Source organism: Carcharhinus amblyrhynchos, chromosome 14, assembly GCF_965287045.1.
Source record: "Carcharhinus amblyrhynchos chromosome 14, sCarAmb.v2.hapA, whole genome shotgun sequence".
NCBI lineage: Eukaryota > Metazoa > Chordata > Chondrichthyes > Carcharhiniformes > Carcharhinidae > Carcharhinus > Carcharhinus amblyrhynchos.
In genome coordinates this window covers 78,260,911-78,284,841 of record NC_137337.1, presented here as the reverse complement: position 1 = coordinate 78,284,841, position 23,931 = coordinate 78,260,911, and the positions used below count along the sequence as shown (strand labels likewise).

The 23,931-nt window shown below is 44.1% G+C and overlaps 1 protein-coding gene across 1 annotated transcript in view; it reads right to left on the bottom strand.

The window, feature by feature from the left end:
* dph6 (diphthamine biosynthesis 6) overlaps positions 1–17,811 on the bottom strand; it is a 209,843-nt gene extending 192,032 nt beyond the window's left edge. The window contains exons 1-3 of the mRNA XM_080203162.1: positions 17,625–17,811; positions 13,811–13,905; positions 7,499–7,683 (exon numbers count right to left, since the gene is read on the bottom strand). Of these exons, the coding sequence (XP_080059288.1) occupies positions 7,499–7,683; positions 13,811–13,905; positions 17,625–17,647 (303 nt within the window). The 5' untranslated portion in view covers positions 17,648–17,811. The remainder of the gene's footprint in view (positions 1–7,498; positions 7,684–13,810; positions 13,906–17,624) is intronic.
* Between the last annotated feature and the right edge of the window lie 6,120 nt (positions 17,812–23,931).

Sequence of the window (23,931 nt, the reverse complement as noted above, 5' to 3'; positions counted from 1 at the left end):
GAAAAGGCTTGAATGCTGATTTGTGTTGAGTTTCTCCATCTCAGCCTGGCTGCATAAGAATTACAATTAGGCATGATTATCCTGGACAAAGCGGGAGGTTTAAAACATCAGGCAGGGCCCTCGCCTGATGACAACAGAAATAAACATAATTTTCAGCTGGAATCTGATCACTCTCGAGATAATACCCGAATGCTGAGAGGGAGGGAGGGAGGGAGGGGGGGAAGAGAGAGAGAGAGAGAGAGAGAGAGACTGATTGAGTGGGTGAGAGAGAGAGAGAGAGAGACATACATTGAAATTCTACCACCCAGGGAATCGGAGCGGGCGAGGGGCGACAGTGGGAAGGTTCATTGACGTTGGGCAGGATTTTCCAGTTTTGGGTCGAGCGAGACCATTAAATCCCACCCATAATGTGGGTGCGGGAGAGTGTGGCGTGCGTGCGGGAGAGTGTGCGAGTCTGTGAGTGTGGCAACCGACCAAGAGACAAAGTGAGCGAGAACGCTGGTGAGGAGAGCGAGCGAGAGAGAGAGAAAGCGTATGCGTATCTCTTTGTTCCTAAGATGCAGACAGGCTGATACTCAGCTGGGATTTCCTGAGTGGCTGAATAGTGAGCTGATACTCATTGCCAATATACTAATAATACACATTTGTACGAGGTCCAAGCAAACACTGGTGAAACCTGAATCAGATGGCATTGTCAATTATCAGTTTCAGAGAGTAAATTAAAAAAAAAACACAAAATCTGTCATAACCAAATGGGAAAATGCCACAGCATATGAGACAGAATGGCCTCTTCCTTTGAGTTTTAATACAGAAAATTCTTTCTGACTCTGTTTTGATGAGATAACTACAATTTACATAAATGAAGTTTTAATAAATTTCCTGGCTACATAGCAGAACTTCTAATGCAACTGTTGCTAACTAGATACATAACTGTCTGATCGATGATTAATTAAAAAATTAAAGGATCAAGCTATTTCCTGGCCTGAATAGCTGCAAATTTACAACACTAATTAACCTTTCCCCAGTTGGCTGTAATTATACGGAAAACCCGAACACATTAATAATTTTTCTGTCTTCACAATTTAAAAAGGAATTTTAAATATTCTGATGATTAATTATTTGCCTAATTTGAAGACACACAGCTCAGTAAGTGTAAAAAGCAAACATGCTTTTGAAGAAACGGACTGTAGTTGCTGAGTTACACAAAGAATTTGCAAACAATCTCCAGTCAATGCCCATTGCCACAATCCATAAGCGAAATTATAATTGTGTGTCACAGTTTTCACTAATATATTTGTACTGTACCTGGAGTGAAAACAATCGCAATATCTTCTTACTTTCAAAAACCAGATGTGAATGATAACCAAGGAAAAGGCAAAGAGAGAGCCCAAACTTGTCTATATTGGGCTCTACAATAAAGGTACCTAACATTGTGTTATTTTTGCTACTTCAAAAGTGCTGCTTAACCAAAGGGCATAATCTTACCATGCTCCTGCTACAGCGAGATCAGAGAATGTGGTGCCCAGCCAAATCTCCATTCACTGTAGCGGAATGGGAAAATCCCACTGATGTGAACGATGGTAACGTTCTGGCCAAAACCATTCAGTGTTTGACTATTAATTCCACTAGATTTCAAAATAGTTGCAAGCACCCCTTTCCTTGTGCTTCTTATGTCTTTAATACCATTGCATCTCTGCGGATGCTAGAATCTGAAGCAAAAACAGGAAAAAATGCTGGAAAATCTCAGCAGGTCTGACAGCTTCTGTGCAGAGAGAACAGAACCAATGTTTCCAGTCTGGATGGCTCTTCTGGGTGATTCTTCATCAGAGCACATCCATAAATGTAGTCAGACCTGCTGAGAACTTCCAGCAATTTCAGTTTTTTCAGGTCTTTATTACCTGATAACAATCTTTTACTGTGGACAAAGGTATCAAATTTCTGCCAATCTGGCAAGATTCAAGTGAATTTTAAATTAATAAAAACACATTTTTACAGCAGTTTGTGACACAATGCCATCAGTAAGTCATCCTTATTAAGCAAGCACCATGGGGTTCGCAAATATTCTCATCAAGGGGTGTCTATTTGCTGCCACGTTCTGTATTTCTCCAAATAATGCCTTCACTTCAGATTTCTGAAACATTCATTTACAGTCCCAAAGGCCTACCTAACTTTAACCGAAGTCCGCTAACTGTTTTTGAACTGTATTTAAGGTGTTCTGAATTTGGTGAGAAAATTCAGCTTCTTCAATACCATAAACTCAGGAAAAATGCTTGCTTAATCCAAATAAGCTACTTGAGTGCACTGCATCATCTCCTGTAGCCTAACATTATTGATCAAAATAGAGTAGGCAAAAGGCATGAACTTAATTTTAAAATAAAATGGTCCCCATCTCTTCAGCGTACACAACATCTTTTACCAAAAGCAAAAGCAACAATTACAACAGTCTGCATTTCTAGGATATTTTTAATATAGTCATTTCCCCTGAACAATTTTATTTTTAAAGACACTTTTTTTGGATAAGATTGCTTTCATTGCTCCTATAAGCAGCCAGGACAGGTACACACATAATATACAAGAAGCAGTAAAACGCTGATGTTTGTAGAATGATGAGCTTTAGCATTACTTCATAAAAACGGTGTGACGGTGCTCATTAAGGTAACATATTCACGGTGGACAACGAACACTTTGCTATCACAGTGCCTTGTGTTGTCATCAAGCACAGGATGTACGTAAAGCAAAAAAGCTACATGCACCAACTAAACTCTTCCTGACAATATGCCTGTGATCTTCTCCAGTCACATCACCGCTGTGAATTTTCTATTCTTGTGCCATTCTGCCCGAGCAGCTGACAACTCAAGCCTTCTGACAGCTTAACTGTCGTTGTGCTTTCACCATTACTGGCCCCTGTGGACATTACCCCAGTGAAGGGCAGGTTTTGGTCAAACTGGCACAATGTGACTTATGACTAATTGCAAATGTGCGAAATATACACATGGGGAGTCGCTTCACATCTCATTCAAAACTTCTGACCAAGTGCGTTTGCATGAGTCTTGCATAGTTGCAGTTTCTATGTCGCTGCTTTATTCGCTGCATATTATTTACCTGGTCAGCTTTGACATCAATAGCAACAACATGGCCAAAAAAGACTAAATGCATTGCTAATGTATCTTATTGCTGCCTGTGGAAGCTTAGGTTCCACATTTTCCTATGTAATAATGGTGATGATACTCCATTGACTGTGAAATGTTTTGGGACACACTGTGCCACAATATAGAATCCCTATTGTGCAGAAGCAGGCCATTCAGCCCATCGAGCCTGCGCTGACAACATCCCACCCAGGCCCTGTTCCTGCAAACCTAGGTATTTACCCTGTGAATCCCCCTGACAGTAAGGGGCAATTTAGCATGGCCAATCAACCTAACCCACACATCTTTGGACTACAGGAGAAACCGAAGCACCCAAAGGAAACCCACACAGACACAGGGAGAATGTGCAAACTCCACACAGACAGTGACCCAAGGCCAGAATTGAACCTGGATTGCTGGTGCTGTGAGGCAGTTGCGCTAACCAGTGTGCTGCCATGTCGCAATATCGGTGCAAGTTCCTTCTTTTCCAGCAATTCAAAGAAAGAGAACAAAGAACAAAGTGAACAAAGAAAAGGACAGCACAGGAACAGGCCATTTGGCCCCCCCCCAAGCCTGTGCAGGTTATGATGCCCTAACTAAACCAAAAAAACCTCCTGCCCTTAGTCTGTATCCATCTATTCCCTCTCTATTCATGTACCCATCCAGATTCCTACTTCCACCACCTCCTCTGGCAGCACGTTCCAGGCAACCACCACTCTCTGCATGAAAATCTTTCCCCGCACATCTCCCTTAAACTTTCCCCCTCTCACCTTGAACCTGCACCCCTTGAAATTAACACTTCCACCCAGGGAAAAGCCCCTGACTATTTACCCTGTATGCTCCTCACAATTGTGTAGAACTCTATCAAGTCTCCCCTCAGTCTCCATCTTTCCAGTGAATTAATAAACAGCTTTGCGGTACAGGATCTTTTTTTGGTCCCCTCATGCTGTCCCTCAGTGACAACATCCCAGAACACAGCATTTGTTTTGATGTCCCCAGCTCTACCTTATCCCCAACCCTCTCAACTCTTCCACTGTCCCAAAATTGTCAGGCTGCTTAAGAACATAAGAACATAAGAACATAAGAAATAGGAGCAGGAGTAGGCCATCTAGCCCTTCGAGCCTGCCCCGCCATTCAATAAGATCATGGCTGATCTGTCGTGGCTCAGTTCCACTTTCCCGCCCTCTCCCCATAACCCTCAATCCCTTCTCTTATCAAAAACCCATCAACCCGCTTTTTAAAAATATTTAGCGAGGCAGCCTCCACCACTTCAACGGGCAGAGAATTCCAGAGATTCACCACCCTTTGAGTGAAGAAGTTCCTCCTCAACTCCGTTCTAAACCGCCTCCCCTTTATCTTGAGGCTGTGCCCCCTAGTCCTACTGTCTTTTTTGAGCGGGAAGAGTCTCTCCACCTCTATCCTATCCATCCCATTCATCATCTTATACGTCTCAATGAGATCTCCCCTCATTCTTCTAAACTCTAACGAGTACAAGCCTAGTTTATTCAGCCTCTCCTCATAGCTCAATCCCCTCAACTCCGGTATCAGCCTAGTAAACCTCCTCTGCACTCCCTCCAGGGCCAAAATATCCTTGCGCAGGTGTGGCGCCCAAAACTGCACACAGTACTCCAGCTGCGGCCTCACCAATGCCCTATACAGCTGCAGCAAGACCTCCCTACTTTTATATTCAATCCCCCTCGCTATGAAGGCCAGCATCCCATTCGCCTTCCTGACCACCTGCTGCACCTGCAAGCTGGGTTTTTGCGACTCATGCACAAGGACCCCGAGGTCCCTCTGCACCGTCGCCTGCTGCAGTTTTTCGCCCCGTAAGTAATAGTCCTTCCTACCATTCTTCCTACCAAAGTGGACTGGATGAGCAGAAATTTCCTCCAATTAAATATTGGGAAGAGTTCTATCGCTTTTGCAAAGTCTGCTTCCTCCTCACCAATCCAGCAAACATGTGCTTGACATCCATTAACAGAACCATCCAGCTTGGAACCTTACAATTTCATTAGCAAACTGTGAATTATACAGATGAACTAACATTCCGCCTTTCTTTTGTTAACTGGGAATACGTCATTAAAGGATATTTGCAGCTTTGCAGTTTTGAGTATTTAGTAAAATTTGGTGCTGATTTAATTAAAGACATTAAATACTCCGGACATTAGGAATAGGAAATAAATGGTTAATGGCAATTAAGATCCTGAACTAATGAAGTATCTTCAATGAATTTCACCATAACTTGTTGTGGGCCTGAAAGCAATTAAGTTAGCCTGCACAAGTGAAGATAAAGTGTTTCACTGGGGAAAAAAGTAATTATGAAGACTTGGTGCACAGTGCGACTGTGTGATTTTTCATGCTCAAAGCAGAATAATTTTTATTTAAAGTGCAATAATTGTTATACAGTATTATGAACCAAATGACATGTAATCACGTGATGCCCATTCGCAAATCAACTCCTTGTCACTTTTACTGTGAAGAATTTCTGATTCAAGCAGAAAATCATCCAAGGAAGAGTCATTTTGGACTGGATATGTTGGCTGGAATTTTCCAGCCATCCACACCCCACCGTCACTGCAAGTGAGGATGGAGAATTTGGCGCTAAGTCAAATCTCCGTTTACGGCAGGGGGATTGGAGAATCCCACTGGCAAGGACAGGCAGGAAGTTCTGGCCATTAACTCTGTTTCTCTCTCCACAGAACCCATCAGCCTCACTGGGTTTTTCCAGCATTTTCTGCCTTTATTTCCAGCATCTGCAGTATTCTGATTCTGTAAAATCATTCGCATCCATTGAGTTTTTTGTCATGTTAAAAAGCCATTGATACTAGATTGTTAGATGAACATCAAACAATTTGGTTTTTAGTGTGTAAGTTGAGTGTAAAGTGCTCTTTATGAGTGGTGTAAAACCAACTCTAGAAAGTAACTATCATGTTTGGGTCTAATTATAAATTATTTTGATTTGATTTATTATTGTCACATGTATTAACATACAGTCAAAAGTATTGTTCTTATGCGCTATACAGACAAAACATACTATTCATAGAGAAGGAGAGAATGCAGAATGTAACGTTACAGTCATAGCTAGGGTGTAGAGAAAGATCAACTTAATGCAAGGTAGGTCCATTCAAAAGTCTGACAGCAGCAGGGAAGAAGCTGTTCTTGAGTCGGTTGATACGTGACCTCAGATTTTTGTATCTTTTTCCTGATGGAAGAAGGTAGAAGAGAGAATGTCCCGTGCTTGGGATCCTTAATTATGCTGGCTGCTTTGCCAAGGCAGCAGGAAGCATAGACAGAGTCAATGGATGGGAGGCTTGTTATAATCTAGTATCAATGGCTTCTTAATATGACAAAAAACTCAATGGATGTGGGTGATTTTACAGAATCAGAATACTGCAGATGCTGGAATAAAGGCAGAAAATGCTGGAAAATTATAAAAAGATTACAAGGTAGACTGTAAAACTTGAACAAGGAACAGTTAATTATATATCTTTACAGCTACATAGTTAGTTCTAGACTGATTCGATGTTCCCTTCTGGGTCACCTGACCCACTCTCTTCAAGGGGCATCATACACCCCCAAACTACATACATGACATTAATTCCCGCCATTTTGGCATCACACCCGCTACAGTAGGACTTAAGTTCATTGCACAGCTAAGTTTAAAGTATTGATCACCTTGCTAATCTTCTAAACTCCATTTATAATCCACTTGTCTAGTTGTCTCTCTGCTAATGTTAAAATTTAGATTATTATCAAGCAACAATCTGCAGATGTGTTGAGGGAGCAATGAGACTGTTGGTAGTGTGGCATTTGGTCTGTAAGCCACATATTGCCCCAACCTAATCCCAGACTGTAACAACATCCTAGATATAATCAACCCATTCATTATGTCACCTAGGCACAACAGCGTTTTTTTAAAAGTTTAACTGTATTCTGAAAGATATATGAAATTATTTTATGATTACTTTGAATTATTGAATTGATTATTAAATGAAATGCAGCATAAAGATGTTTGACTCTTTTAGTTTGCAAATCATACAGATTGAGATTACAACTACAAATCATACCAATCTGCAAATCGTACAAATGCAGATTCAGGATAAAATACACAGGGAAGCTGTACATTTGTCAAGGTTGAACAAATGCAAGTGTACTACAAAATACAACATCGAAACAAGCACTCACTGTTCTTCAGTAACAAACTGCAGTGTGTGCACTCTGATTTATATATTCCAATACCGAATCTTAGGTTGTAAAATATATGTATTTGCACAATACCATTATTCTTGATGAGAAGGGCGACAATAGTAAAGTTCATTAATATTTACAAAATGAAACTCAATCAAGACTGTTCAAAATATTCTCATCCATACCTTAATCAGCTTCAGAAGATGGTAGAGATCTTCCACTTCATCGCCTTCACATTTGGTATAGTCTTTTCCAATTTCTAGACTGCTACCTTGGATTGTGTGACGGTACAGTGGCAGCCCAATGGCTTCCGAATACAGGTCTATGGCCTCGTGTCCCACTGTCTGATACATGTAGCTGTCAAGCTCATCTACAGGAATAAACGGTAAGTAAATAAGACAGTGGCTTAAGGAGAGCCAAGACAGTGAACCTTGTTGATATTTGTACTCCCTTACCTCAAAACTAAAGGCGGAATATTGTGATATGTCAAAGCGAGTGTTTTACTTTAAATATTACTTCATTTTAAAATTTTAAGAGAATAAAACACACACTATAAAGTATTTGGGGTTCATCTGGTTCACAGTTTTGGGAGCAAAGTACTCGCAGGTCTCTGTGATTTGGACCATCCCACTGGGAATTTGAACTGGCCTATTCCTCTAAATTCATTTAGCCTTATGCCAAAAGCTTAAACTATATTGAGGCTGCTCAACTTGTTACCTTGTCAGCTCCTTACAGTTTGCTGTTCAGTTACTATAAAGAGTGTTTGTTATTCTAGTTAATTCTCCTACATTGACTAAAAAAGCTCAATTTATGGTTTTATTATTTGTTTTTGGGGTGGGAGTAATTACTTCCTATTCCTTGGCGCTCTGACAATCTTTAAAAGTCAATAACGCACTGTGGAATTGCTGAACTCCCACCTAGGCTGAATTGGATAAGGAAGTGGTCGACTAGCTGTGGGTTTCGCAGCAATCTGTTTTAAGGCCAGGCCAAAAGTGACCGGATTCTTAAAAGTACAATTTGAGAATCTGCCGCAGTGGAATTTCAACTCATGACTCCCGTTTTCTCAATTCACCGGGGTGTCATTCTCAGCTAATTTCAAACCATTTGTCCTTTTTATAATGTTATTGTTCCATTTTCTGTTGCGTCCAAGAAAGTTGTTAAAAACATTTTATAATATAACTTCACAAAAGTGGTTTCAGTATTTCTTCACTACTGTCTTAAATATATAATTCGTTCATGCTGATGTTTTAAAACAACAAATACGATACCTGAGTACAATTCAAAACATTAACTGCAGAAAGGCTCAATTGCAGTGATTCAGGTGCTTTAATATACTTTGCATTTAATGAAGGAATAATTATTTATACTGTAAATCCATATTCTATGATGAGCCACTGGATCAGGGGTATACTTGTCAGAGGACATGCAAGTCTCCACAGGGTGCAAACACATCAGTGAATAATTCCTGGCATTTTTCAGACAATTCCTGGAGCCAATTACAGATCAGAGATCTCTTGTCTAAGAACTGGCTGTGACATGGAACAAACCTATAAATTATATCTAAATTATGACAGTAAGCATTACTGGAAATAAGTACGAAAGTTCTCTTATAAATTTCTTTGCATTCACTCCAACTTCATCAGAGTCAAAGATTAGTGACACAGTGGTTAACACTGCTACCTCACAGCTCCAGGGACCCAGGTTCATTTCCCAGCTTGGGTCACTGTCTGTGTGGTGTTTGCATGTTGTCCCCGTATCTGCATTGAGTTTCCTCCAGATGCTCTGGTTTCCTCCCACAGTCTGCAGATGTGCAGGTTAGTGTTGGGGGAGGGCTACCTAAGGTAAATGCATGGGGTTATGGGGATAGGACATGGGTCGGATTGTAGTCTGTGTAAACTCGATGGGCCAAATGGCCTCCTTCTGCACTGTAGGATTCAATGATTCTAACACACTTGTCCAAAAAGCAGGATACTAAGTATGCTGCTGTACGGTGGAAGAAACCTGGATCACTTCAAAGAGATACGAGAAAAGATTAAACTCTCCTACATTGTCACTTCCAGATTCTAGTATGAAAACAATCGAAGAAGCAAAGTTGCCAAATTTAATAACTTTTCTGAAACAGACAACGCCTCAAGTGTCTTTTTTGCCTATATCAGATAGAAAACAGGCAAATTGCAATGGTTCTCTCGAATGGAGAACTTGCAGATACTTAAAGGGCAGGTTCAGGTTCAAAGACATTTGTGAAAAAAAAAGTCCTGAACACCTTCAATATTGATACCACAGATTGGGAGAATGTAGCTAACCCCAAGCCTCACTCTATATATTGATTCATGGCATGTGGGCGTCACAGGCTGGGCCAGCATTTATTGCCCATTCCTAGTTGCCTAAGGGCACTTGAGGATCAAGCACATTGCTGTAGCTGTGGAGTCACATGCAGGCCAGACCAGATAAGGGTGGCAGATTTCCTTCCCTGAAGGACATTAGTGAATCTGATGGGTTTTTACAACAATTGACAATGGTTTCATGGTTGTCATTAGACCTCCAATTCCAGATTTTTATTGAATTCAAATTTCACCATCTGCCTTGGTGGGATACAGACCCGGGTCCCAGAGCATTAGCCTGGGTCTCTGAACTACTAGCCCTGCAAAAGTACCACAATGCCACCACCACAGCCTGAAAGACCCTGTTCCATTAGGCAACCAAAAGGCTGAAGACAGACGGCTGAAGAAGAGGAAAGAGCAGAGAGAGAAGTGCATCAGGCTTCAGGGCGTACTGCTGCTCCAGCTTCATGCTCTGTAATTTAGTTCTACACCATCTACCAAACATCACTTCAAGAACTGGATTCCTCAGCAACTCATGATGTTGCTGCAAAGGAAGCTAATCAGACTGTTTTGGCACTTGTAATCATCATCTTCCAAGACAGGTGGCTGCCACTCATGCTGGATAGATATATAGATTGTGTATATTGCTAACAATGTGGCTGCTGCAATAATAAAACTGACCTTGGTGTTGTAGCTTTGAAGGAGGGATTATTACTGTCGAGCTCTACATACAGCAGGACATGTCACGAAACATGAAAGGATTACTAATGACTGGTATAACATGGCCAGTATGTATTTTAAGAGATAGCTAGTTGGTGATCTTAAAATTACTAGCATCAGTTGAAAGAAGGAATTAAGTGAGTTATAAAGGTAAATCCAGAGAAGAAGAAAGATGGAGAGAAAAAGACAGCGATGGAGTGATACCAACAAACAAGCAATAGAAAATAACACAGGCACTGAAAAAGACAGCAACATGTTTAGAATAATTTTAACAACAGAAATAAATTAAAATACCTTATTAAACAGAAAAAATAATTTGACGTGTAAAATTGAAGCAATAATGCTAAACAGTACTGGAAACCTAATATTCATAATGTTAAAGTTAGTGATCCTGATAAAAAGCAGGAAGGGATATCTAAAGTATCCCATATTAGTGCTTGAAATTATTGCCAATCATTTCACTTCAAAACACCTACGGGATTAGTACTGAAGTACTAGTTACAAAGTACAAAGCAGCTGTGAAGATGTTTCTGTATCTCATTTTCTCCATGGAAATAAACAAAAATGGAAGACATGAATAGAAAGGATTGAAAAGCTAATCATAGGTAAAACTGAAGTTCAAATTCTCTCTGTAATGGAATGCATGATCCTAGGACTCCTACCTTGCCTCACCTCAGCTGCTGCTGAAACCCTCATTCATGCCACTTTCGTTCCAGACTTGACTATTCCGACACTCTGTCGGATAGGTTTCCCATCTTCCAACCTCCATAAACCTGTGCATATCCAAACTCTGTATCCCATATCTTAACTGGCACCAAGCCTCATTCGCCCATTACCCTTGTGCTTGCTGACATACGCTGGCTCCTGATACGACAATGCCACTATTTTAAATTCTCGTCCTTCTTCCCAGATCCTCCATGGCCCGCCTCTATCTCTGTAATTTTGTCCGACACTGCAAGCCTCCATGTTCTCTGTGCTCCTCCAATTCCTTCAACTGCTCCATCTTTGGTAACTATACATTCACCGGCCTTGGTCCAAAGTTCTAGAATTTCCTCCTTGCGTCTCTCCCTTCTCCTTTCAAATGCTCATTCAAATCTACCTCCATGACTCTACTTTTGGTCATCTATTCTAATATGTTCTGGCTTCAAGATGTTTTCCTTTGTAAGCACCACAGAACCTATTATCTCATTAAAGACTCTGCACACATGCAAGCTTAGTGGTGGCAAACATCTTCAGTTTGCTGCAGGTACACTCATCCAGACAAATGGATGGTGTTCCATCACTTGTGCCTTATTGGTGGTGGAGGAACCTTTGGACAATAAGTTGATGTGCCATTCTCCCCAGAACATCAAATGTTGACCCACAAGTAGACATGCTATTTATGTGGCTCATAGAATCATAGAATTCCTAGAGTGCACAAGGAGGCCATTAGGCTCATCGGGTCTGCACTGACAACAACTCCACCCAATCCCTTTCTTTGTAACCCCATGTAATCCCCCTGATGCTGAAGGGAAATCCCACCCAGACCTGTTCCCCGTAACCCCAAGTATTTACCCCACTAATCCCCCTAACCTGCTTATCTTGGAACACTAAGGAGCAATTTCCCATGGCCAATCCACCTAATCTGCACATCTTTGGACTGCGGGAGGAAACCGGAGCACCTGGAGAAAACCCATGCAGACATGGGAAGAATGTGCAAACTCCACACAGAACTGTGACTCAGCCGGGAATCAAATCTGGGCCAGGCCTCTGGTGCTGTGAGGCAGCATTGCTAACCACTGTGCCACCATGCTGCCCCGGACCACTATGCCACTGTGCCGCCCACTAGTTGAGTTTTGAGTGGATCTAGTTGAGTTTTGCTTAATGGACACCCCCAGGATTTTGATAGTGGGGGATTTGGCAGCAGTAATGCTGTCCAATGTAAAAGGGATGTGGTTAGGTTCTCTCTTACTGGACATAGATATTGCTGTGCACCATGTTACTTGCTACTTACCCGTTCAAATCTGGATGTGGTCCAAGTTTTGCCACATGCGAACATGTATTGATTATTTATGATCCTATGATGAGGGAAGGTCAGTGATGGAGCTAGCTGTGTGTACAATACTGTCCTGAGGAAACACCACCTGGGGCGAAGATGATTCACCTCTGACAACACAGGTATGAATGCAGTCTGTGAAGAGTACCCCCCGATCCACAATGACTTCAATTTTGCTGGAGCTCCTTGGTATCACACTTGATGAAATGCTGCCATGATGTCAAGGAATATGGTCGGGATGATCAGCTATGATTATATTGAATGGCGCAGCAGGTTCGAAGGGTCAAATGACCTAATCCTACTTCTATTTCTTGTGCTTTTATGTTCCAGCTCAACTCTGGAGTTCATGTTAGCACCAAGGCTGGTACAAAGCCAGGAGACAAATGGAGCTAAAATAAGCAGCGATGAGGTTACTGTTGAGGAAATGTCATTTGCTACATTGTTGATGACTCTTCCTATCGCTTTACTTGTGACTAAAAGATTGACAGAGCTGTAATTGGCCCAGTTAGATTTGTCCTGCTTTTTGTGGATAAGACAAATTGGAGCAATTTTCAGTATTGTAAAGTACCAGCACTACGGCTGTACTGGAAGAGTTTGGTTAAATTCAGGCCTAGTTTCAAGGAGATCTTTGGCACTGTTATCAGGTAAGATGGCATCAGGGCCCCATTGCCTTTGAATCATATTTACAATCCCTACAGTGCAGAAAAGAGCATTCGGCCCACTGATCTGCACTGACTGTCTGAAGATTTATCTCAATCAGGCCTTCTTCCTCCACCCTATCCCTGTAACCTTTCATATGGCTGATCCATCTAATCCACACCTTAGAACAAAGGGGCAACTTAGCATGGCCAATCTTTGCACTGTTGGAGGAAACCGGAGCACCTGGAGGAAACCCACACAGACATGGGGGGAACGTGCAACTCCACACAGACAGTGGCCCAAGGCCAGAATTAAACCCAGACTCCTGGCACTGTGAGGCAGCAGTGCTAACCACTGTACCACCCCCTTCGGTATGTCCATTGCATTCAGCCTTTTCTTACTGTCACATGGAGTAAACAGAATTGTTTGGGCTGAGATGTCAGAACAGTGGGAAAGGTCTGCTCAAATTTGGGATGAAGTATGGAAGTAGCTTGGGAGGATTCAAAGTCTGGGTGTAGCACGAGTACGGCATTGACGGAAAAGGGAGTTCCACATTGTTGCAGTGCAGGGAGGTGTCAGAATATTGGCAGTGGACCACATTTTAATTCCTCTTCAAGTACAATGACTGTACTTGTGAGCAATGCACACCACCTGCACCGTCTACGTTTCTGAGCTCCATCCACAAAGGGAATTATAGTATCTACCTCCTTCTGCAAGTTGTAAAAAGACAGGTAATGTTGGAAAAACGTTCAGTATCCGTCGTACTGATGGAAAAGGCTTACCTTTATGATTAGCGGGTCTTAAATTAGCTAAAGCCACAACTTCGTGGCCAGCTGCCACACACTGCATCATATTGTAACAGCTGTCCTTTCCACCACTGCAGAAAAATTAACATCAATTTATTTTCACAACATTAAGGAAAGCCCAGAAGCCACTTCATTACTATCATTGCTACACATTCAAATTTAAAGTGTTTCAGCTCATTTGCAGAAAAATTCAGGACCTTAGCTCAGTTCCTGGTTAAATCTTAATAATCAGATACATATGTCGGTGCCGACAACTTGAATTTATACGGTACCTGCAACAAGTTGAGGAAGGTTCAAGGTGCTTTAGAGAAGTGTAACAGGACAAAAGTCAACACCAAGCCGAAGGAGACATTAGAAGGGGATGACTAAAAGGGATGGGTTTGAAATAGGTTAAGGGAGGTGGAATCAGGAAAGAACTGCTAGACAGAAAATTAATTGGCTAATGGGGCAAAGGAATGTGTGGGTTGCATAAAGGGTCAGATTGGGGGAACACACAGTTCTGAGGATTGCAGGTAGAAGGAGGCCAGAGCAGGAAGGGGACAGGGAGCCTACACTGGGCAGCAAGCACAGTGGTGACTGACAGCCATGCATGAGTGTAAGCTACTAGAGAACGGAGCTGAGAAGACCAGGCACAAGAGCATTGGAGTTGTCATCCAAATACTCTAAAGGGAAGAATGAAGGGTTCAGAACCCAGAAATGGGTTCCTAACTCTCAAACCACAATCAGTAAAGATAGGCAACGACACCTCCTCCATGATAATCCTCAACACCGGTGCCCCACAAGGCTGTGTTCTCAGCCCTCTGCTATAGTCGTTGTGCACCTATGACTGTGCAGCCGAATTCTCCTCCAATTTGATTTTCAAGTTTACTGACGACACCGCTGTAATGGGTCAGATCTCAAACAATGCCGAGTATAGGAGTGAGATGGAGAATCTGGCGAGCTGGTGTGGCGACAATAATCTCCCTCAATGTCAACAAAATGAAGGGGATTGTCATCGATTTTAGGAAGCGTAAAGGAGAACATGCCCCTGTCTACATCAATGGGGACAAAGTAGAAAGGGTCAAGAGCTTCAAGTTTTTAGGTGTCCAGATCACCTATCCTGGTCCCCCCACGTCAACACTATGGTTAAGAAAGCCCACCAACACCACTACTTTCACAGAAGACTAAGGAAATTTGGCATGTCAGCTATGATTCTCACCAACTTTTAGATGCATCATAGAAAGCGTTCTTTCTGATTGCTTCACAGCTTGGTATGGCTCCTGCTCTGCCCAAAACCGCAAGAAACTACAGAAGGTTGTGAATGTAGCCCAATCCATCATACAAACCAGCCTCCCATCCACTGACTCTGTCTACACTTCCTGCTGCCTCGGCAAAGCAGCCAGCATAATTAAGGATCCCATGCACCCCGGACATTCTCTCTTCTACCTTCTTCCGTCGGGAAAAAGATACAAAAGTCTGAGGTCACGTACCAACCGACTCAAGAACAGCTTCCTCCCTGCTGTTGTCAGACTTTTGAACGGATTTACCTTGTATTAAGTTGATCTTTCTCTACACCCTAGCTATGACTGTAACACTATATTCTGCACTCTCTCCTTTCCTTCTCTATGAATGGTATCTTTTGTCTGTATAGCGCACACGAAACAATACTTTTCACTGTATACTAATGCACGTGACAATAATAAATCAAATCAAAGAACGGAGTAATTGAGGAAGGATTCGAAGCAGATGGGCTGAAGCATAGTCAGAGATGACACTGCAGAGACAAAAGTATACAAGCCTTTGTGATGGAGAGAATACAGGGTTACAAGCCCATCTTGTGGTCAGAAAAGATGCCAAGATAACAAATGATTTTGTCCAACCTGAGACATTTGCTGGAAAAGGAATTGGTCCAAAGGAAACAGAGCTTGTGGCATGGGGCAAAGACTTCAGCTTTCGCAATGTTTAACTGAAGCAAACCGAGGCTCATCGACAACTTGGATCATTGAATCATAGAATCCTACAGTGCCGAATGAGGCCACTGGGCCCATCGAGTCTGGACCGACCACAATCCCACCCAGCCTGTATCCTCATAACCCCATGCACTCACCCTAGCTAGGCACTAAGGAGCAACTTAGCCAATCCACTCAACCTGCACATCTTTGGAGTGTGGAAGAAAACCCACGCAGACACAAGGAGAATGTGCAAACTCCATACAGACAGTGGCCCAAGTCAGGAATCAAACTGGGTACCTGGCGCTGAGAGACAGCAGTGCTAACCACTGTGCCACCATGCTACCCCAACTAGATGTATGTCACCTGACAATGGAATCTCTAGAAGCCTGAAGAGGGTTGGGTTCTTTCCGTGTCCATTAATGATGATGCCCAGGGCCAGCATGTAAATGAGGAAGAGCAATGTGGGGCAAGAACAGATTCATGGTGGACTTGAAGCAGGACTACAGTTCCAGGCTGGGAACCACTTACCAGAGATGTTCTGATTGTGGCTGGCTGGGGAGAAATGTGGCACCAAAGAGGATAATCCCACTGAGATGAATAGTTTGGAGTTGGATAAGAAAGTTAAGATGGTCATGAAGGAATAATCCATTGAAAATGATGTCATTTTTAACTTTGTTTAAGGCTGTTTCAGGATGGTGCTAGGGGAAAAGACTAAAATTATTAGATTCAAACATGCAGATGTGGTAAAGGTGGACTGGGACTGGGAAGAAATAAGACCCAGGAGAGGAACTTGGGAAATGGAATGAGAATTTGCAAAAGCTTAGGATCTGAGGGTGAATTTATTAACAGGTGTTTCTGGAAGCATTTCCGAAAGGGAGGTCCACTGCCTGAGGCGTGCAAACTGATTAATCGGTTCACACCAGGACTCTGACAGAAAGTTCACTGAACTTCCATGGGAACCAGCTCAAAGGGATAAGCCAGAGCTCTCGTGATGTTGATGAGCTTCAAGAGGCCATGAAGGAAAATAGGGGAGAAATTAAAAAAAAACACTGGCTGGGGTTGTGGAATGCAGAACAGATTGCCACTTGTAGCAAAAATGTCCAAGAGCTATTCACAGTTGAAGAGAATGGTTGGGACAGTGGAGAGGCACGGTTAATGGAAGGGGAAGATGTATTATCTTTGCATTTGAGGATGATCTTGGGTGGTGAATGATTTTAGCAGAGAACAGTGAAGCCCAACAGTGTTTGATGCAATCCAGCCACCAGATCTGGGGATGCTTCAAAGAAGAACAACTCCAAAGATGCACGAGTTAGATTTATTGGTCATGATAAATTGACTCTCAGGGTCAGGGGTTAAAAACGTAGGATTATGGGAATAGGGCCTGGATGGGATTGTTGTCAGTGCAGGCTTGATGGGCTGAATGGCTTCCGTCTGCAGTATAGGGATTCTGTGATTTTATACTTCTTTGATTAGCACTGCTGTTTCACAGCGCCACAGACCCAGGTTCAATTTAGGTCACTGTCTGTATTGAGTCTGCACATTCTCCCTGTGTCTGTGTGGGTTTCCTCCAAATGCTCCAGTTTCCTCCCACAATCTGAAAGACAGGCAGTTTAGGTGGATTGGCTATGCTGTATTAACCCTCAAGTGTCAGGGAGGATTAGCAGGATAAATCCATGGGTTAAGGAGTAAGGACCTGGGTGGGATTGTTGTCAGTGCGGGCTCAATGGGCCAAATCGCCTCCTGTAAGGATTCTATGAAGACAGTTTCCTGATGGACTGAACAGTAAGTTCACAATGCAAAAATACGGGGTGACAGTAGAGATTACAAAGAATCATTTGTGCGGGAGTTGTTAAATTTACCTGATTAAAGCAACTACTTTCATTTTGTGCAGAATGAATCGTGCAGGGTTAGGTCAATGAGGGAGTTCAAGCATTGGGCTCTCAAACTCCCCTGAGCTGTTTTAGTCCCTCAATCACCAAAACGTTCTCCACCCAGATCCTATCTCTCTATCCCAGTCTCTCTCTCTCTATCCCAATCCCAGTCTCTCTCTCTATCCCTATCCCAGTCTCTCTCTCTATCCCAGTCTCTCTCTCTCTATCCCAGTCTCTCTCTCTCTCTCTATCCCAGTCTCTCTCTCTCTCTCTATCCCAGTCTCTCTCTCTCTCTCTATCCTAGTCTCTCTCTCTCTCACTCTCTATCCCAGTCTCTCTCTCTCTCTATCCCAGTCTCTCTCTCTCTCTATCCCAGTCTCTCTCTCTCTCTATCCCTATCCCAGTCTCTCTCTCTCTCTCTATCCCTATCCCAGTCTCTCTCTCTCTCTCTATCCCTATCCCAGTCTCTCTCTCTCTCTCTATCCCTATCCCAGTCTCTCTCTCTCTCTATCCCAGTCTCTCTCTCTCTCTCTATCCCAGTCTCTCTCTCTCTCTCTATCCCAGTCTCTCTCTCTCTCTCTATCCCAGTCTCTCTCTCTCTCTCTATCCCAGTCTCTCTCTCTATCCCAGTCTCTCTCTCTCTCTCTATCCCAGTCTCTCTCTCTCTCTCTATCCCAGTCTCTCTCTCTCTCTCTATCCCAGTCTCTCTCTCTCTCTCTATCCCAGTCTCTCTCTCTCTCTCTATCCCAGTCTCTCTCTCTCTCTCTATCCCAGTCTCTCTCTCTCTCTCTATCCCAGTCTCTCTCTCTCTCTATCCCAGTCTCTCTCTCTCTCTATCCCAGTCTCTCTCTCTCTCTCTCTATCCCAGTCTCTCTCTCTCTCTCTATCCCAGTCTCTCTCTCTCTCTCTATCCCAGTCTCTCTCTCTCTCTATCCCAGTCTCTCTCACTCTCTATCCCAGTCTCTCTCTCTCTCTATCCCTATCCCAGCTCTCTCTCTCTCTCTCTATCCCAGTCTCTCTCTCTCTCTCTATCCCAGTCTCTCTCTCTCTCTCTATCCCAGTCTCTCTCTCTCTCTCTATCCCAGTCTCTCTCTCTCTCTCTCTATCCCAGTCTCTCTCTCTCTCTCTCTATCCCAGTCTCTCTCTCTCTCTCTCTCTCTATCCCAGTCTCTCTCTCTCTCTATCCCAGTCTCTCTCTCTCTCTCTATCCCAGTCTCTCTCTCTCTCTCTATCCCAGTCTCTCTCTCTCTCTCTATCCCAGTCTCTCTCTCTCTCTCTATCCCAGTCTCTCTCTCTCTCTCTCTATCCCAGTCTCTCTCTCTCTCTCTCTATCCCAGTCTCTCTCTCTCTCTATCCCAGTCTCTCTCTCTCTCTCTCTATCCCAGTCTCTCTCTCTCTCTCTCTATCCCAGTCTCTCTCTCTCTCTCTCTCTATCCCAGTCTCTCTCTCTCTCTCTATCCCAGTCTCTCTCTCTCTATCCCAGTCTCTCTCTCTCTCTCTCTATCCCAGTCTCTCTCTCTCTCTATCCCAGTCTCTCTCTCTCTCTATCCCAGTCTCTCTCTCTCTCTCTATCCCAGTCTCTCTCTCTCTCTCTATCCCAGTCTCTCTCTCTCTCTCTATCCCAGTCTCTCTCTCTCTCTCTATCCCAGTCTCTCTCTCTCTCTCTATCCCAGTCTCTCTCTCTCTCTCTATCCCAGTCTCTCTCTCTCTATCCCAGTCTCTCTCTCTCTCTCTATCCCAGTCTCTCTCTCTCTCTCTATCCCAGTCTCTCTCTCTCTCTCTATCCCAGTCTCTCTCTCTCTATCCCAGTCTCTCTCTCTCTATCCCAGTCTCTCTCTCTCTCTCTCTCTCTCTATCCCAGTCTCTCTCTCTCTATCCCAGTCTCTCTCTCTCTCTCTATCCCAGTCTCTCTCTCTCTCTCTATCCCAGTCTCTCTCTCTCTCTATCCCAGTCTCTCTCTCTCTCTCTCTATCCCAGTCTCTCTCTCTCTATCCCAGTCTCTCTCTCTCTATCCCAGTCTCTCTCTCTCTCTCTATCCCAGTCTCTCTCTCTCTCTCTATCCCAGTCTCTCTCTCTCTATCCCAGTCTCTCTCTCTCTCTCTATCCCAGTCTCTCTCTCTCTCTCTATCCCAGTCTCTCTCTCTCTCTATCCCAGTCTCTCTCTCTCTCTCTCTATCCCAGTCTCTCTCTCTCTCTCTCTATCCCAGTCTCTCTCTCTCTCTCTCTATCCCAGTCTCTCTCTCTCTCTATCCCAGTCTCTCTCTCTCTCTCTCTATCCCAGTCTCTCTCTCTCTATCCCAGTCTCTCTCTCTCTATCCCAGTCTCTCTCTCTCTCTCTATCCCAGTCTCTCTCTCTCTCTATCCCAGTCTCTCTCTCTCTCTATCCCAGTCTCTCTCTCTCTCTCTATCCCAGTCTCTCTCTCTCTCTCTCTATCCCAGTCTCTCTCTCTCTCTCTCTCTCTATCCCAGTCTCTCTCTCTCTCTATCCCAGTCTCTCTCTCTCTCTATCCCAGTCTCTCTCTCTCTCTATCCCAGTCTCTCTCTCTCTCTCTATCCCAGTCTCTCTCTCTCTCTCTCTATCCCAGTCTCTCTCTCTCTCTCTATCCCAGTCTCTCTCTATCCCAGTCTCTCTCTCTCTCTCTCTATCCCAGTCTCTCTCTCTCTCTCTCTCTCTATCCCAGTCTCTCTCTCTCTCTATCCCAGTCTCTCTCTCTCTCTATCCCAGTCTCTCTCTCTCTCTATCCCAGTCTCTCTCTCTCTCTCTATCCCAGTCTCTCTCTCTCTCTCTCTATCCCAGTCTCTCTCTCTCTCTCTCTATCCCAGTCTCTCTCTCTCTCTCTCTATCCCAGTCTCTCTCTCTATCCCAGTCTCTCTCTCTCTCTCTCTATCCCAGTCTCTCTCTCTCTCTCTCTATCCCAGTCTCTCTCTCTCTATCCCAGTCTCTCTCTCTATCCCAGTCTCTCTCTCTCTCTCTCTATCCCAGTCTCTCTCTCTCTCTCTCTATCCCAGTCTCTCTCTCTCTCTATCCCAGTCTCTCTCTCTCTCTCTCTCTATCCCAGTCTCTCTCTCTCTCTATCCCAGTCTCTCTCTCTCTCTCTATCCCAGTCTCTCTCTCTCTCTCTCTATCCCAGTCTCTCTCTCTATCCCAGTCTCTCTCTCTCTCTGTTTCTCTCTCACACTCTCTCTATCCGGGGGTCCTCTCTCTCTCAGGACCCCGGCTCTTTGCTGTCCAGGCGGTTGCCGGATCTCCGGGAATGTCCCGGGATGTCTGCGGGCGGTGCCGGGGGTGAGAGCGGGCGATGTTGCGGGGAGATCCTCCCCCGCTGCCGATCCCCGGGGCCGGGCCGAGCTGGGAGCCGCGGGAAGCGGCCGGAGCCCCGGGCCCGGCAAAGCCGCGGACACCAGGCCCCCTTAAAGGGGAGGTCCCGCTCCAATTACTGTCGGCCAACATAAAATCCCCCACCAGCCCCAGCAGATTGCAGCTCAGGGTCAGAGTGACTCTGCTGCCCAACACCAGCCTCCATTCTGCTGCTCATCTCCATCACAACACTGCAACTAACCCCTCAAACCCACTGTCAAAACCCATCCCAGCCCACTCTAAAACCCATCACCCGCGTCTCTGCCACTCTCCAACCTGTCCCAGATGCTGCAAAACATGAAATACTCATTGGTCCATTTTGACCGTATGGTAAAAGATCTCTTTTAGCCTTTCTATTGGTGCCTGGGCAAGATCCACCACTCAAACCAGCCTCCCAACCACTGACTCTGTCTACACTTTGAACTGCCTTGGCAAAGAAACCAGCATAATTAAGGATCCCACACACCCCAGACATTCTCTCTTCCACTGTCTTCCTTTGGGAAAAGGATATAAAAGTCTAATGTCACATACCAACCAGCTCAAGAACAGCTTCTTCCCATCAGACTTTTGAATGGACCTACCTCACATTAAGATGATCTTTCCCTAGCTATGACTGTAATACTACATTCGCCACTCTCTCCTTTCCTTCTCTATGAATGGAATGTTTTTTCTGTACTGCGTGCAAGAAACAATACTTTCCATTGCATGTTAATACATGTAATAAATAATAAATCAAATCAAATCAAAGGTGGTGATGCGGACAATGCCATACGTCTCAGGGAAACATTTGAAGCAGTCATTGGCAAAGAGCAGGCTATTATCAGAGACAACCAAATCAGGAACCAAAAGAGAAAATGCTGGAAAATCTCAGCAGGTCTGGCAGCATCTGTAAGGAGAGGAAAGACTCGATGTTTCGAGTCCAGATGAGGCTCTGGCAAAGCTTTTACAACCAAATCAGGGATGCCATATGTGACAAAAATTTCCTTCAGCATAGCAACAACAGCTCCGAGATGGGCCATGTAACCATTTGACCTTGACTTACAAAGAGTGATAATTCACAGTGACAAGAAAGGTTTTATTCCATGCCAAAGTGATCCCATTATTGGGATGGGAAGGAGGACATTGTGTCCTTCTGGTCTTGGCTTTGTATGGTACAAGGTGTACATTTAGAAATCATTGGCCGGATTCTCTGTTGGCCATCGGAAAATCCTGCCCGAAGTCAACGGATGTTTGCATGGTCCACCCCTCACCCACTTCGATTCCCATGGCAGGAGGGACAGGAAAATTCCTCCCACCCCCATGTCTTTAATAGTTTTGGAGGTACTTGGCCAATAGATTGCATTGCAGACCAATACCCTGTGCTTAATGATACCCAGGTGTAACTGCTGGACTACATCTAGCCTGAGGACACTGGGAGTGGCAATTTGGTCATTGGAGGTGAACAAGGCAGCCATGAAACTGAGGTGACAATATTGTTCAAAATACAGCTTCAGGTTACAATTGTGAGGAACATTGACAGGCCATTCAGTAACACAGAGTTCCCACATCAGGGCTGCACGGAAGCACAGTGGTTAGCACTGCTTCTTCACAGTTCCAGGGACCCAGGTTCGATTCCCAGCTTAGGTCACTGTCTGTGTGGAGTTGGCACATTCTCCCCATGTCTGTGTGGGTGTCCTCCGGGTGCTCCAGTTTCCTCCCACAATCCAAAGATGTGCAGGTTAAGTGCATTGACCTGAACAGGTGACAGACTGTGGCGACTCAGGGATTTTCACAGTAACTTCATTGCAGTGTTAATGTAAGCCTTACTTGTGACTAATAAATAAACGTAACTGTGCACACTCGGGTTCAGCTTTCTGGGCTGCTCAAATTTCTTCTGGTTTCTATGTGGTCACTGGGAGGAACTTGCTGGACAAGGAGGCATAGGCCTCCACACCGTCACAAAGTATACACCGTCATGCAGGCTTCCCTACTGGGCTGTGGAACACAGCGTCAGCTGTGGTTTGGGGTTCATCTTGAACATACTCTGGAGTGGTATCCAACCTCATAAACTGTACAAAGAACAAGGAAAATTACAGCACAGGAACAGGCCCTTCTGCCCTCCAAGCTTGCACCGACCAGGCTGTCCTACTGAACTAAAACCCCCTACCGTTCTGGGGACCATATCCCTCTATTCCCAAATCAAAATACCTGTAATCAAAATCTTTGAATGCAGGATGGCATCTTTGCTAATTCTTTAAGGCCAAGCAGGGTGACTGATGGCATCTGATGTTTTTTGGATGGTAAACTTAGCTTCAGGATGTGATCCAAAAAATGTCTGAAAGAACAGGTGACTGCCAGGGTTCCTTTTTCAGTGACAGTATGCCACAACTCTGTATCTGTCAATAAACTGGCATCAGAATATGCCAGCCTATGCGATCTGTCGTGTAGAATTTGGAACGACACGCCCCCAAGGCCAATGGACAATATGTCAATGGTGGGTGGGTCTGGGTGGTGATGGGGCCAATATCCCAATGGAATGGGAGTGTCTTTGATTGTATCAAACACCCTCTGTTGGTGTTCATCCTCATACAAGGCCTGGCCCTGTTTCAGGAATTGTCAAAATGGTTTGTTGATGTGGGAAGGATTGAGCAGGAATCTAGCCAATTGATTGAGCTTCTTGAAACATTGGAACTCTGTGACATTCCCATGCTTACAACTATCAGCCAATTGATGCAGGGAATTAATGAAAAAAATCAATACTTACTCCAGATTCCTGGATGCGCTTACTAAACTTCATCTGATATATAATAATGTTCTTCTGAAGTTTGAAATACAAATCAAAGGCCTTAAAAATCTCCTCATAGGTTGCTGTGTGCTCATTATCACTCTGGTATATTAAAATGTTATCTATGATGTTGCCAGAATAGAAGAGTGTGCTGACCTGTTCTTTATCAGGCT